At 38.2% G+C, this 16560-nt stretch overlaps 1 protein-coding gene across 1 annotated transcript in view; it reads right to left on the bottom strand.

Annotated features, from left to right (window-relative positions):
• Positions 1 to 206: 206 nt before the first annotated feature.
• Positions 207 to 16560, bottom strand: part of ugcg (UDP-glucose ceramide glucosyltransferase) — a 33632-nt gene continuing 17278 nt past the window's right edge. The window contains exons 2-9 of the mRNA XM_080188427.1: positions 16261 to 16402; positions 13250 to 13352; positions 12099 to 12200; positions 11557 to 11669; positions 9442 to 9620; positions 8279 to 8365; positions 5514 to 5703; positions 207 to 3327 (exon numbers count right to left, since the gene is read on the bottom strand). Coding sequence (XP_080044553.1) covers positions 3157 to 3327; positions 5514 to 5703; positions 8279 to 8365; positions 9442 to 9620; positions 11557 to 11669; positions 12099 to 12200; positions 13250 to 13352; positions 16261 to 16402 — 1087 coding nt within the window. The 3' untranslated portion in view covers positions 207 to 3156. The remainder of the gene's footprint in view (positions 3328 to 5513; positions 5704 to 8278; positions 8366 to 9441; positions 9621 to 11556; positions 11670 to 12098; positions 12201 to 13249; positions 13353 to 16260; positions 16403 to 16560) is intronic.

The raw sequence follows: 16560 nt of genomic DNA, 5'->3' as shown, positions 1-16560 counted from the left end.
TTTTGCTTTATCATTTGCTGTACCTGCATACTAGTTTTCTGTGACCCATGAACGAGGACTCCTAGATCCTTCTTCGAAGCAATGGTACAGACCTCCAGATGACCATTCCTTACACATATTTACCAAGAAGTTGCCGGAGTCAGCAGACACTAAGATTTTAACGATTGCATCCCAACAAAAAAAAGCACAAAACAGTTTTTTCCCCACTTGATTTTTTAATAACAATTAAAACATGAATGCATACGTTATATTCTATACCACTTCATAAAGCAGTGACAAATAACTCATATACAAAAACTATTCACATTACAACTACATTCAAATCTGTTTTATTCCGTAAAAAGTTGAATGTACAATTGACATCTGAATATATAGTCTTCTGAAGCAAAATTTCACGGTTTTAAGCGTTTAGTGGCAGAGTCTGGAACATAACACAAAGTTGACAATTAAATAAAGCACACTTGTATTTTAGTGTCTGCTCATGTGCACAGCCAGGTCAGTGTCACTTCGCAGTCTCAGATTTAAACCAATTAGGGCAAAGCTGATACATTCTACATGACTGTAGTCATTGCACACATGGCCCTGGAACATACAATTGACATTAAGGCTCATCTTTTAACACCAAAGTCCACAGAGAGACACAATCACAGGGACCTGTTTAGTACAGGATTGTTTTAACAACTAAAGATACATCAGTGGAATTTTGCAACAGGTCGTGGGGGTCCCTGAATAAATCCTGTACACCCAACTGCAGTTAGTGCTGACATACCTCTGTGTGCTTTGTACTTGCAATTGATACACAAATGGCTCAATGAAGGAAAAGGTATGAAAATCATGAGATCATGCTTTGGTGCCACTTCATTTTTAGTTAAGCTAGTTTCAGCTGTGCCACACACGGCTTCGTAATTACATAGAAGTGATTACATTTCAACCACTTTCATTTTTTTTTAAGCCACAGCTGAAATGTCATGGAAAAAAACTAGCGCTGCACTAAGCTGCAAGTAGAATTCTCATTTCAGCACTGTCCAGGCTAACGAAAATTCATAAATAAAACAAAAAAGTGAGCTATAAAAAATTTCAGTACAAATAACACAGATAATGGTAAACAAAAGCAGCTCAAATGACAAAACCCTAAAATTGGTGGATCACAACTAGACAGTTTTTCAATAACATAGGACTTCCTCAGGTTTCACCTGATTCATGCCAATGGATGGGTGAGGTGGGATCATACACACAATGTTATGCTTGAGCAGTGCAAAGGTCATACCAAGTAACCCTTCAAACCAATTTAATTATACCACAAGGGTAAAATGTCAAAATAAAGTGAAGGAAGGGACAGTGGCTCAACCAGTAGTGTAACAAATGGCAGATATTTTCTGGAACTTCCCAATTTCAATCTGAATATTCCATGAATGGTTGACTGTAAAAAAGTACTTGTGAAAATTTCACTGAATTTAAAACAATTTACAAAAGATGCATGAACGGCAATATTATAAGCTAAGATTAGTCTGGCCACAAGATGAACCAGATAACCTAAGCTTAAAGTGCATCATTCACCGCCATGCAGTTTGAAAAGAAGCATTATTGCTTACACTATGGAGTGACTGTCCAGCAGTGATTTGAGTAAACCAACCGTTTTTAAAAAAAGAACATTTTTAAGTCTAGATGCAAGGTATTGTTCAGAATGCAAACAATTTTACAAGTCACAGTTTATGAAATACACATTATGCCATTTCTAATGGCCACAAGAAAAAAGACAAAATGCTGCGCAAGATTCAGGGCACAAAAAAAAAATCCCTTTCGGTCCCATCTCCATAGACCCAAGCACACAAATAGCATCATCAACTCCCTTTAACAGATCCAGTTCACCACTGCAATTGGTTATAAGTTATGACAACGAGCTCACCAAATCCAGCATTTTTGAATACAAACATTAATACTCAAGACAGGGGGAAGTAGAAAGTAGACTGCATGCATCAACAACTTTCAGCAAAATTATTGAATTTCCACATGAATACCCGACTAGTCTTAATTGAAGACTGGATCAAGATAGTAATACCGAAATAAAAACCATCAGCAGATCCAGTTTGACAGTTTCTGAATTAGTTGCTGCAGTCGTAATTATAACCCGATACATGCCCTCCCACCTATTAAACATTATTCAGTAACGCTGAAGGTCATTTTAATATTTACAAGCTGCTGAACTTTGCATCCTTATTTCTAAACACTGAAAAGTTAACTTCAGGATGCCTGATAATGTAAAAAAAACACAAAATCCAGGAAGTACTCAGCAGGTCAGATAGCATCTGTGGAGAGAGAAAGAGAACTAACATTTCAGGTGGAGGACCTTTTCAGACAGAAATCATCGACCTAAAACATTCTCTCTCTCTACAGGTGTTGCCAGACCAGCTGAGTCTCTCTTTCCGGCACTTTCTGATTATAGTTCAGATTTCCAGCATCCAGTTTTTGGTTTTGAATGAGGATGTCCCATTTCGCTCTGTTTTGAAATGTTTGAGTTATCATCCACTTAGCAGAGAAATATCACACAGCCAAAGGTAGCTTTGATCCTTTTTGTTTAAAAAGGCTACTTGGCTGTTCAAAAGGCAACCAAAAAACAGAACTAAAAGCTTATACACATGCAGTGATTAATACTAAAGTTGTTCCAGAAGATTACAGATGATAAAACTAACATAAGCCTATTTTTGGTCATTACTACACGAGGCCAAAAAAATTGCCTGTTTGTCACCCTCATTGTTGAAGTATGATTAAATTGTTTGCACTAGAGAAGTAACAGTTATCCATCAGGTGTTTTTATTCCTTTTGTAAGTAGTGCCATGCTGTTGGATTGTCGGGGTATCCAAACATAATGTTTAAAGGGATAGCACATCTTACGTCTGGTTTTAAAAACTCGTGAAGTTAAAATGTATTTAAAAAAATAAATTTCTAACCCACAGAGGGATCGAAAAACAAGTTTTTTGGCCTCATTTATTCATTTTCTGCAAGTTTATCTTTATTTCAGCTGCAAGTGCCAGGCAAATAAATTAACTCAATACAAGGACACAAGTAAAAACTATTGAAGGTAGAACAATTTAAAAGTCTTTGTACAAACATCATACATAATACTTTTCTTCATTTATACAGTCAGTACTGGGGTGTTCATACATCAATGATTTCTTCAGCTGTGCCACCACAACGCAGTCTGTAGCGACCTGTCCGCCACCTTATAGTGGGATCCCAGAGGGCAGACAAGAATATGTATATCGTCATGGATTCTCTGATAAACCAAGCTACTGCATAATCCAGTTTTGAGAAACACAGAGGTCCACCCTGAATGGGAGTTGGGGAGAGGGAAAAAAAACATTAATATTGAACTCATAGGTTAATTAATTGTACTAAAAGGCTTATAATTCAAATCTAACTACAGGCAAGTTGTAAAGTTAAGGTTTATTGCCATTTAAATTGAAAAAACAAAATCACACAAAAGACCTCATCATCTTTATTTTTATCTAAAGGCTTTTGGCTGCATGTACTCTGCAGTGATTGAAGTGCTCTATAACCAAAAGCACATATCCAGCAAGCAGCTGGTTTAGTATTTCATTATTGCCTTTGTAAAGTTTTCTGGGCTTCACAACCGCTGCATGCCACCTGGATAAGTTGGAGGCCAATTCCATTGAAACATGACTAGTGAGCACACAACTAACAAATGGACAGCATGTATGTATGAGAGTATGTGCATGCATGATCCACAAAGCCAGTTTTACAAACAGTGCAGGTCAGCAAGCTGAGAACATTCCTTTTGCCCTCTAGGGACACAGCCATTTCTCCTTTCTGGTAAGCTTTATCACAAGTCCTGCAAGGAAGTACTCTAATTTGACCAGTTTATCCTTTCTTTATCTGAACCGGTTCCAGACTGAATTGTCTGAAAAGATTCAAAGCTGTAATTGCACAGCTTCAATAAACTGCTTGGCAGAATATTACAGAAAAGGTGTACAGCATCGTTCGCCATCCACTTCCAACTAGATACACACCTCCAAGATCGTCAGCAAGAATCCCAAAGGATTTGTTTGCTTAGGGTACATAATTGTGCTGAGGACAGCCACATTCTGGTTTATAGGAGAATAGGAGTTCAAGCTTTCCTCACTCGGCATGAGGAAAAGCCATCTGAAGTGAGCTGCAAACACAAGTTGCACGTCTTTTCTTGTCTAAATCTCACCTCTGTCCCATTCATTTTCCTCCCCAACGTTTTCATTTTGGCTTCTCTGCCGTTTGGCCATTCAGGCCCTTTATTCTCTCTGTGGACAGCTATTAGCTAGTTTTCCTGGTTTCTGTGGCTATGACTCATCTTTCATTCCCTCACCTTACAATATAAATATCCCCCACTTTCCATGCCTGTTGGCTTTAAAGAAGGGCCGTCTGGACTCGAAATGTCAGCTCTTTTCTCTCCTTACGATGCTGCCAAGCCTGCTGAGATTTTCCAGCAATTTTCTCCTTTGGTTTTTACAAGTTGCATGTCCCCTGCTCTCCAAAATCTCCTCAGTTACTCAAGAAATTAAAAAGAACTTAAAAAGACGCTGCATTCGAGATGTTGGTACTTACAGCTCCCCATGTTTAGATGCTCTGTGCGATGTAGCCTAGTAAGAAGTCTGACAACACCAGGTTTAAGTCCAACCAATTTATTTGTAGTAAACTCACAAGCTTTCAGGGTTTGCTCTTCGTCAAGTGAACGAACGCCGGCATCTCCACATCATGATGCAGCCTAACCATATTTTGGTTCATATTTAATGAATATGACAATCTTTTCCCTCAGATTTTCTTGCTTTCTCTTACCCTAGATGCACAAGATTCATTGATGTCTGAAATAGGTTGAATTTCTGGATATGAGAGCCAAAGCAATGGAATAACCAGCTATTGAAATGAAGAAGCCATCACAAGCAAGTCTGAACAGAGCAGCTGCTGGAACAGAATCAGGAGTATTGATTCTGAATAATGTGCTCTCAACTCTCCCAATCCAAAGCTGGCAACACCTATAGAATAATGCCACCTTGGAATAAGAAAACTATAATTACCGAATGATGACTAATCTAGCATTTTGATTTTGTGCAATTAGTTTTCTGTTGCATCAAATACAGAAATATTGCACGATTCATGGAAGTGACTATGCTACCAAGAGGTGGTAAGTTTCAGGTTTCCGCCCACGATCTGTCACATTGAAGATTGCGATGAGTGCTGTGAATGGAATAAGTGTTGAAGTCACTTCTTTGCCTAGCCTGGTGGCTGGTTTTGTGTTTTGTAACAAACCATTTCAAAAGCTACGTTGGTAGGGACATCAGAACAGATTGTGGATGACAACACGTGGGGATAGAGTTCCCATTGTAAAGAAAGTAAATGCATGGTTAAAACAGACAATTCAAAAACAAACAGTTTGAAACTATTGTACTACACCCGTGATATATGAAATATTACACTTAGTTTCCCATGACTGACATCATTCTGAGTCAGCCCTTTATACGTACCTGGACTCCTCGGAGCTGGATGTAATCCGATATAAACCACGCCAAGCAGTGACACATAAAAAATACCATAATGTCCCATTTGAAGACATGATGAGCAGCCCATCCAATTATTAAACTTGCAACAAAGCACTCAGAAATTGGTTCACATATAATTGTAGCAGGCAGCATGTTGATACGCAGTTTTGACCACCTTATAAGACAAAGAAAAATTAAAATTAAACAATAACTTTAAAAACAATTCATCACGTCACTTGCGTGTGTTACTCTATTTGAAAGTGGTACTCAAGTGGATAGCAGTCTAAATTCAGAGTCAGAAATTTGTTGGTTGCTGACACTCGCAGTGCAATACTGGGGGAGTACTGAACTATTGAAGATTTTTTCAACGAGACATTAAATCGTCACTATTTCAAAGTAGAGGGAAGCAGCCCCTGGTGTCCTAGGCAACATTTTTCCATCAGCCAACATCACGCAAAGGCTATAAGTTCATTCTCTCATTGTTGTTTGTGGGACTTTGCTATGTGTAAATTGGCTGCTGCATTTTCTATGTTACAATAGTGACTGTACTTTATAAGTACTTCACTGGCTACAAAGCACAGTGGTGGTTCTCGAAGTGGTAAAGGACATTACACAAATAAAAGTCTTTCTGTTCAGTTTTACAATTGAAAGCTTTCATTACATTATACAACTTCCCTAATCTTTTTGCTCTGAAAAGAGAACATGAAATACTCATTCATGGAAGACAACATCAAAATCTATCATATCCTGCAATTATCCAACCAAAAATAGTTTGGCTCAGACACAGTCCAACAGAATTCAAGTGACACTTGTGATTACAATTTGAACCATGCCCATTAATCTACTGCTATTTCCATCATCAGTCTTAAAATAAACTGACCCAACATACTCCATGACCACTTTCCTAATACATCAGCAACAAAAACCGGCAGTTTGGATATGTACACAGTAAGAAGTCTCACAACACCAGGTTAAATCCAACCAGTTTATTTGACAGAGTTTGGATGTGTTGTAGGAGCTTTGGAGTGTTGTTTGATTGTTGTAATAATTGCCCAAATTAATTTTGCAGTAAGATTTTAAACTGATCACAGGCTTTCTGGATAAATCTCTGAAAATAGATCATCTAAAAGCTGATTTGTGAGCAATCAGCACCAACCCCATTTTCACTATCACTGTCTGCTTCCACTTCAACCACATTCCCCTCTCCATACCTCTTGCTCTTACTGAAACCCATATCTTTGTGATCTCCAGAATCATTCTGGTACTCTGCTGCCTCCCCCTTTCTCTTATTCACACAATCCTCTTTCTCCAAGTTCATTTTGTGAATGAATTGCAGCACATGCTGCTGCAATTAATCCCATTCCCAGTAAACAATTGGTTAATCGACTTTTCTTTCATGGCCCTGGCTAACCGACATTGTAAATTGTTCACTCTCTGGTGCTGCCCCTGCATCCCCCCCCCCCCCGCCACTTTATTTGCTTACTCAGAAAACCCCCACCTTTGTCCCTCTTCTCATGCATACCACCTCCCCATTCTTCAACCACCCTTTCCTCACTCCAACTCTATCTGAAATTTCTTTACTCAAGTTTCTAAGCCTTGTGACAGCACCAAAAGTGAAATCATAAATTGTATCTTCTGTGATACACAATTGCTTCTCAACACCAAGAATCTCTCCACATTGTTGACCAGACCATCCATACATCCACACCCCCACTCCTCCCCCCCCAACCCCTCCCCTCCCAAGCTCAGTGGGACTGTTTTCATCCTTATCAATTCAATCAATGTCACAGCATCAAGCTTGGCTGTTCTTCCCATCCCACTGTACAGTTATCTCCAGTGTCAACCAATGATCGACCTTGGAGGTGATTTACTTCCCCAGCTACGTGCTGCTCCCTTGATATCATCCACAGACAAGGGGCCAGTTTCTAAATATATTATACCTCTCCTGAATCTCTCTCAACCTCTCCACTGCATCTGGACAGCCAGGCAGCTTTGATAGCCAGCTGTGGACAAGCTGCAATTACTCCATTAATCAGTGGGAGGGCTGAAGCAATCATCTTTTGTTTTCAACCCTGGTATGCTCTTGAGGCACTACATCACCATCGCTGCTTCAGGCTATTTCCCACTGAAACTCTCGTCTTTTTTTTACTGCCAAGTAAAAAATTCTCAATGACAATTCTCAATGCTCTTCTGGTCAGCCTGCACTCTCCACCTTCTGCAATCCAGCTTATTCTAATCTCCGCTTTCTGTAGCCTAGCCCTCACCACTGTCCTTGTTGACCTACATTGGGGGTCCCAGAATCCCAAAACCACCAAGTTTAAATTCTCACCCTCTAGTTCAAATGCTTTCAAAGTCTCCATATCTTGGTCACTTCACCAGCCTTACAACTCTCTGAGAATTCTATTTAGCCCTCTAACTATGACTTCCTGTGCATGTCCCACTCCTTTCACCCACCATGGCCCCATTTTTCTAAGTCCCAAACTCTGGAATTTCTTCTCTATCCTCTCCTTTGGAAAAGATTTGGTAACCTCTTTCTAATATTTCCTTCAGCATTGTTAACTTTTGTCTGATTATAGTTCTGCAAGTGACTCGGGATCTTTATCAACGTTAAAGGTGATATACTAGAGCAATAGCTTGTTTTTATAACTTCAAAAGGTTGAAGCGTGATGCAAAGGGTCATAAATTCTTTGACGGCAATTAAGATATAGAAGAGCCTAGACCATCACATTAACCAGCCATAAACGTCCCACCTGATCATTCGCGACTGGAACAGAGAAATGGAATAGCTGCCAGAATTCTGCATTGCTACTTGGCTTGCCATAGCAAATTTCCATCCCCTAAAAATAAAATCAACATAATTAAATCACAATCAGATCACATCTTTGAAAACATTGCGCTTTTTTTATTTTTGAACAAAGTAATACTAGGCACATCCTCCTCAGTTGTTTTTAGTACAAGTAGATGTTCCACAATTAGATGCCATCATACCCCAAAATTATCAACTCACTGGTAGCTGCAAAGATGGCCATTGCCAAGTAGGTATAGAAAAAGGGGAAAGGAAAGTATAAACTTAATCTGGATTTCAGATGGGTAATAAATTTCTCAAGGTCACTCATTCTAAACAACTTGAACATTGGGTACAGTCTTATAAGGTAGCTTTTAGGAAGGATATGCTGACATTGGAAGGAATATCACAGATTTTGACATGTTTAGGAATTTGAAAGGATTGACAGGGTAGACAGAGAAATGCTCCTCTCTGGAGGACATGTAAACATAAATTCACATAAAGCCATTCAGAAGAAGTGTAAAATGCTCCCACTGAACTCAGTAGCTAGCTCTATTGATAATTGTAATGAGATTGATAGAATTTGCTAGCCAAAGGTATGGATTCAAGATGAATAAATGGAGTAAGGATATATATCAGCCACTGGCTGATGGAACAATCTACACTCTTATTCCTGCATTCCTCGATAATTTGATTTGCCATGTTTTTATTTTCCCACCATTTTGTAACTTATTTTCTTTCCAGAGTAAAGCCCACACATTGCCTGAACAAACAAATCCAACAAAGTCACACTGTGGCTACTGCAGAACCAAACTACAAGTGCTCTGAAAGGCCAAAATGGGTATTCCCCCACAATGGACAAGAACCTTGTGGTTGCTTGGTGGATTACCCCGGTTGAAACTGGGATGCACCAGTAGTAGAAACGCATCGAAGAATATGCACCTTATCACACAGTCTAGATTCTTTGATTAACCACTAGCGCTATAAAAACAAATTTACAAAAGCTAATTCCGTCCAAAAGTAATCAGTCAGATAATTATATACCATAAATAGTTGCTTAACTCAAGGTTAAGTTCTGTACTTTTTAGGCACTTGAGGTTTGTGTACTATGAATTGCCAAATGCTTACCTGTCTGCTATCGCCTTGGACATAAAATAATCTTCAGCAATATACTGAGCAAAAGCAATAAGTCCTCCAGCTTGATCCAATACATCTTTTCTCATCAGACACGACATTCCCGTTACACATTTGAAGCCAGTCACATTGGCTGATAGATATGTCCTTGGATGTGACGTGCCAAAGTACACCTACAATGTAACAAGGGTACACAAGTTTAGAAATACGTGGTTCCCTATAAATTCATCACGTTTCCAAAACTGGGTTACATTTTATATAAGTAATGTTAAAAAAGAAGCACAAAGTGACACAGAGTATAGATAAACTGCTAAAAGCATAAACCGATCAGGTCAATCATATACAACTTGTACCCTGCCAATTCAAAAGAATATCTGCATTAACACAGTAATGGCATTTAGTGATGAAAATTACACAGTAAAAGGAGCCTCACAACACCAGATTAAAGTCCAACAGGTTTATCTGGAATCACAAGCTTTTGTAGCGCTGCTCCTTCATCAGGTGAGTGATGAACCTGATGAAGGGGAAATGATCCAAAAGCTCGTGATTCCAAACAAACTTAAAGTACTTTTAACCTGGTGTTGTGAGACTTCTTACTGTGCCCACCCCAGTCCAACGCCGGCATCTCCACATCATGAAAATTACACCAATCAGGAATAATGACAGATTCCTTAAAACAGCTCAAGCAAAGTACGTAACAAGACACTGGTCGGCATCAGTTTAGGGAATCAGTATCCGCCTTTGCTAACAGCCCAGGATAAACAGGATCCTGCTCCCCATTGTTCTGCTGCTGAGGTCACATGACGGCCAACAACCCAACACCCAAAATCTATCCGGATACATCAGGTCCCTCTGCATAAACGCCATGTACTAAAAACTCTCCACGTTTCTGTTAAGTGTTAAATCGGGGGGGGGGGGGGGGGGAGAGCGAGAGAGAGACAAGGGAAAACACATTATATCAAAACTTTTGCTTTTGTCCTACTTTACACAACATATTTTTAACATTGTGTTAAACAGGAAGTTAGTTTTGAGTATGTTGGAAAAGGTTGCTGCTTCTAATTTATAAGGACTGTTCTATAAGAGTCTGCATCTATGGTGATACATTAACTTCATGCTTATAAATGAGGGAATTGGCACAGTTTGAAGACATTTATAGTAAACTCCTCAATAATTCTTCTGTTTTAGGATCTGGTTCTAGTTAAAATATTTCATATCAGGTTACGCAGAACATCTCAAAACACAAGTCAGATTTTTGGAGAGTGTACAGATATTTCATTTTTTGTTTTAAAGGATTGTAAATTTGGTCAGTGTTCTTCCTCAGTACTGCTTTTATGCTAAAACTCTGCAATTATCAGCAATAAAAACAAAAAGACATAAGGGACTGCAGCTGCTGCCAGAGGCATTTCACTCCTTCAGGTCATGGGGAAGACCTTTGCTAGCATCATACTTTGTAGACCTCATCTATTTACAGACCCAACACTGTCCATCCAGGTTTCAAAATGGATGCCTGAAGCAGCCACAAACCATACATAATCCAGTCTGCAGCCTGGGATCAGAGGCGAAAAGGAGCACTATACCAGAGATATGAACTAGAATTAGAAAAAGGAAAGCTTTTACTAATGATGTAAGCATGAAAGGTGGCAATGATTTGGCAAACCGACAGCTACAGAAGCAAAATGGCAGATGAAAGGCTTTAAAACACTTGGAGGTTTAGAGTTTCCAAATGCAGTTGTAAGTTACTTTGTAAATGTGGGCGGTTAATCTCCAATCCCATTCCCTCGCCAGAACAGACATGGAAGGGACTAGAATTCAAAGAAAGATAGGGAGATACAGGTTGCAAAGAAAACAATTTCGTCAGAGATGAAACTTTAATACCTAAAAGGTGGTTTCAATTTATACTTCTCGACAGCGCTATTATAAATGTACAAAGTTTCTTTTATTCCACATAATCTTTTGGATCTACACAGTCAGATGATTTAAACATGTTAAACAGCCAACAGGGGAGCAAAGCTTCTCCAGTACATTCAAAATATTAATGAAACATAGTTTATGCCTGCACTTTTATTTGATTAAAAAATACAAACAGTACATAAACATTTCCAATCTTACCTGTTCTAAAGTGGCAGCAAATCCTTGTCTGTCAGCCACATAGGGTAGTCCATGTACTAGGCCCACTTTCTCAGTCATCATGTTGGCCATGTCTGTCAGAGTGTCTGACTTCACTGAGCATTAGGAAGTAACATGGAAGAAGTTTAAAAGCTAATCCATCCTCAGTGTTTATCGCACAACAAGGTTGTTCTGCTATTTCAATTCCCTAAAGGTTGATTCTCGTTTCCAACTAAAAGTTACATCTTTGAAGAACAGGATTGATGCATCCAAAATGTTCAAATGTTCAATACAACAAAGGTAGCCCTCTCCCAAAAATACTCTGACAACAAATTGATGAGCAAATGCAGGCAGTTTGACCAGAAATCATGCTCATGTGTGCCATCAGCACGATTTCCAGTGTTTGCTCTCTCAGCTTGGAAGAAGCAATGATTCAAAAACATTATGACTTGAAATATTAGATAATAGTACACAAATACATATTCATAAACTGATAAATAGCAAAAGATAGGTCAATTTTATAGCCAACATAAAATGCTGCTTACCCCGAATTCCACTGTCACAGATCCACACAAGTTCATATTTGGCTACTTCATAACCTGGCATCAAATTATTTATCTTGGGATTAATACCAACCTTTTTGCCACCTGGAGATTATAAGAATTTCCCATTGGTATTATTTTACAAGCAAATTATCACACAGCCATTAAAAACATTTTATTTTAACAATTAACCTGAAACACATTTTCTCCTGCTCTCCTCTGTTCAGAATAGTCTAGCCAAGAAATCCAGAAAAAGGATCTAGCTATCTGAAAAAGAGAGTGTGGCTGCATATTTCATTTTAGTTACAACAGACCCAAAGATTACTTTGGAAAATAAAAACACCCTGAGAGCTTGGATTAAACCCGTATCGAATGAATGCATTCGCAGGTACGTGGTCAAGAGTAAATATAAACATATCCTCTCTCACACAATTCACTTTTTTAAAAAGTGTGCAATTCTTGTAATTAAATTGGTATAATTAGTGGAAGAGTAACAGAGTTCATAGTCCAGAAACAGGCCTTTCAACCGATTAGTTTTTTGTCCCATACCCTTCCCACTATTAACTTCATCTCACCCTATCAACATATCTTTCTATTGCTTTTGCTCATGTTTATCCAGTTTCCTCCTCAATACACCTACACAATTCATTTTAACTAATCCACAGCATATCCAGTTCCACAATCTTACCATCCTTATTACGACTAACAGTGTCAATTTAACCGTTTAATAATTCAATCTCTCACTGATCTAAGCCAGGTCCTAGAAAACATAATCAATTTTGGGAGAATGGTTTATTTAAAATAAATCAAGGATTATTGTAACCAAGTTAATTCAATCGTATTGATTTCAAAATGGGAGCAATATCAACAAAACAGAATTAATGCAGTAACTTGTGCAACAACGGTGTCTCTATTGGTAAACATCAACACTGAAAAATTAAATCTGCCACATTAACATGATTTGATTGAGGGAGAGCAGGAGTTCAACTTACTTAAAAACAAATTCACAAAAAAACTTTCAATTTATAATCTTGAAAAGCATTAGTTTAGTGAGGTTTGAGGAATGATGCCAAACATTATTTATAATCTCACTTCAATGCAGCTAATCAATTTCTGTTAATACCAGGAAAACTGCATACATTAAATCTGCTTACCAATAAGCAATTTGGCATCCACATTTGTGTATTTGCCCAGCAGCTTTTTGCAAACATCAACTGCAGGATCATCGAGGTCTTGTACGCAAAGGAGAATCTCAAACTGGTGAAAAATGGGGAAGGGAAGGAAAGAGGTCACAACCATGCAATGGAGTACTGGAAAAGCATGGTGCCATTCTCAAAACAGTCTCAATATAGATTCACTGTTGAGCTTTGCACCACTATAAAGTTAATTAATTCAGTTGCCAGATAGGTTTCTCTGTCTCTATTTTTTCACTATTCCCACAGCCCTCCTGCAGCAAACTTTCAAGTCTGGCAAAGGAAAGATATTTCCTCATCATTAGATGAGGAAAACAAGGAAAGCTGGAGACACAATTCTTGTGAACTTTCAGAAGCCAGTTCAACACTGGCAGACCCTGAATGGGTGCTTGACGATTCAAGAGAACAGCGAGACAAGAACTCAAAATAAATCATTCAACAAATCAAGTTACTTTTAGAGTCTCTCAGATTTCTTCAATGCCATAACTTGTAAGCTTTCGGGGCTACATGAAATCTTTCAAAGGTTTTGTTATAACACACAAAGAGCTATTTAGCCCACAGGGCCACGGGGTCCCAGAATTTCCCAATGACCAGTTAGACCATTTTGATAAATTAGGATGGCATCTGATGCCTTTGTACAAGTATGATTGTCCAACATTAAAGAGGCGTATACTTATTACAATGAAAAAAACTGCTCAAGTTTCCTTTCTACGGTTAAGCAAATCTTTCAAACCTTGATCTGATTACAGCTTCAAAATTCTAGCATACAAATAAATGCGAGCACATTAAGCTTGCAATTTACATAGTCACCGATGCATTCAAAGCTTATCGTGGGTCCTTTAATCTATGTCCATTCATTTCATTCAAGTTTAAAAATAGTTGTTGGGAACATCTATTGCTCCTAAGCTTGTGTTATAATAATGTAAAGAGAACCAGTAGCAATAACTTGAAAAAGAGAGAATGAGCATCTTGGGTACATCAAGGACATTAATATATTATGGTGTTTTTTTTTGTCGCGGTGGTGGCAGTGGGGGAGAGAGAGAGCGCAAGAGAAGGCAGCATAAATCAGGCACAATTTGACAGCAAGCCACACGAGATGGTATTAGGACCAAAAAGCTTTTTCAAATACATACTTAGTAAGGAGATACTTTAAAGATGAGAGACAGATAAAAACGTAATAAATAGAAGCAGCAGGCTGTTTGGCTGCTCCAAGTCTCCTCCAACAATCAACACAATAATGGCTAATCATCTACATCAATTCCACTTTCCTGCATCATCCAATATCTATTCATTTCCCTAGTTTCAAATTTACCTACCTCGGTGTTAAAATGTTTAATGACTGAATGCCTACAGCACTCTGGGACAGGAGAATTTTGGAAGATCTACAACCACGTGCCCAAAGAAATCTCTCATCTTAGCCCAAAACCCTTCTTTAGATCGTGGCCCTGAATCCGCGCATTTATCAAAGTCCCAATTTTCAATTTCATGACCATCCCAGAGAAGATGAGAGGGGTAATATCCAGAGTTAGGCCCCAAAACAGCTAAAGGCACAGTCTAATAAATAGAACATGCGCTGGTCAGTAACTTCATAAAGTTCAGAGTAAAGATAAAAATACAAAAAAAGTGCCAATTTCCTCACTCAAGTGATCATTCCTCAAAAGCAAGTGAATTTCTAGGAATCCTGGCCCAACTGTGATCCCCACATACTGCCTCTTAGGCTCAGGAAATGAACCTAACATCTTCTGGTTCAAATACTCTTATCTCAGATGGCTCAACTGATTTTCAACAATACTAACACAAACTAAGGTAAAAGTACGATAGAATTCTGAATAGCTCCTCCCCAAAATCTATCAAGTGTAATCCATTTTTAAATAAACCTCCTTTTAAAAGCATTTCTCACATGATCTGAATTAAACAAAATCTACGCAAGAGGTTTAAAAATGCTTAAACATCCCTTCAAATCTGACTCATCGATTAACAGTGAATTGAGCAGATCGTAGCTGAAAGCTGTGACGATACACGGTAAAACCCAGGCATGGATAAGAAATTGATAGAATACAAAGTAAAGTTTATGAATTGGAGGCTGCGAGGAATGTTATTGAGGAGGATATTTATTTATTGCTTCCAATTTAAATCAATAGGAAACTCAAGACACCTTACACATGTTACAGACAATATTAAAGTGGAATTGGAGGCAGCTCAGGCATTATAGATGAGTTGGGATAAAGCATGTATGCATGCAGCACAAATTAAGTTCAGTGCTGGCCAATGCAGAGTTTTGCATATTGATACCTTAATCTTAAATGGATTCAATGTGTACTATGCCCAGTCATTTCAGACTAGAAAGCAAAGTCCACAGAACATTGAACTACAGTCAAAATAGAAGCACAATGCAAGTTATGATAGGACTTTATAATATTGAGAGTACAACTTAAGTACTGCGTTCACTTTTGATCAACCAGACTCAAGGTAAGAATTCAATGCAATGCAAATTACAAGCCACAAGAATGAAAGGCGAGTTAGGAAGATATTGTAGATGCGTATGAAATTTTCGAAACAGGCATCAGAGAGGGTGTCTTATAGAATCAGATACGTACAAGATGGTAAGCGATATGCAAAATGTAAATTGTAACGTTAGTTACTTTTGGAAGATAAAGGTTGACAAGCGATTACAGGTTTAACCTTGTCCTGGCAAATTCAAAACTTGAATCTTAAAGTTTTACTTCACACGCACAATGAACACATGGATTATAGCAATAAAAGTAAAAATCTGGTGTCGCTTTGGATGCACAATAATGGATTTCAAATATAATTATCTTGTCAATTGTAAGGACAAACAGGTTTAATACACAAATCTTCCATTAGCTCACTTATCACTTAAGGCGACCTTAAAACAATTAGGTCTCTGTGATCCATACTTTTCTCACTATAAAATTTACTAGTTAATAGCAGTCCATGAAATGTTTACATACTTTAGGATAATCAAGTTCAAAGAAAGTTTCCAAATTGTTTATGAGATTTGGATCCACTCCTTTCAGGGGTTTAAGCAGGGACACACCAGGAAGCTTGCTGTAAGGTTGCTTGTCTGTTGTCTTCTTGTTTAGATGAAGGCGCCTGAGAGGAAAATGTAAAATCATCATGGTTAGAAATTGTTTTATGATATTAAATGTCATTAAAACAGAGATATAACTGAACATGAACACATCATGATTTTGGAATGGAGAATTCTTGCAGCTGGCTAAACTGCTTAGTTGATGATGTTGGTGCTCTCA

This window comes from Carcharhinus amblyrhynchos, chromosome 5 (genome assembly GCF_965287045.1).
Source record: "Carcharhinus amblyrhynchos chromosome 5, sCarAmb.v2.hapA, whole genome shotgun sequence".
In the NCBI taxonomy this organism is placed as follows: domain Eukaryota; kingdom Metazoa; phylum Chordata; class Chondrichthyes; order Carcharhiniformes; family Carcharhinidae; genus Carcharhinus; species Carcharhinus amblyrhynchos.
Note: the sequence above shows the minus strand (reverse complement) of the source record. Positions and strands in the feature narration are given on the sequence as shown.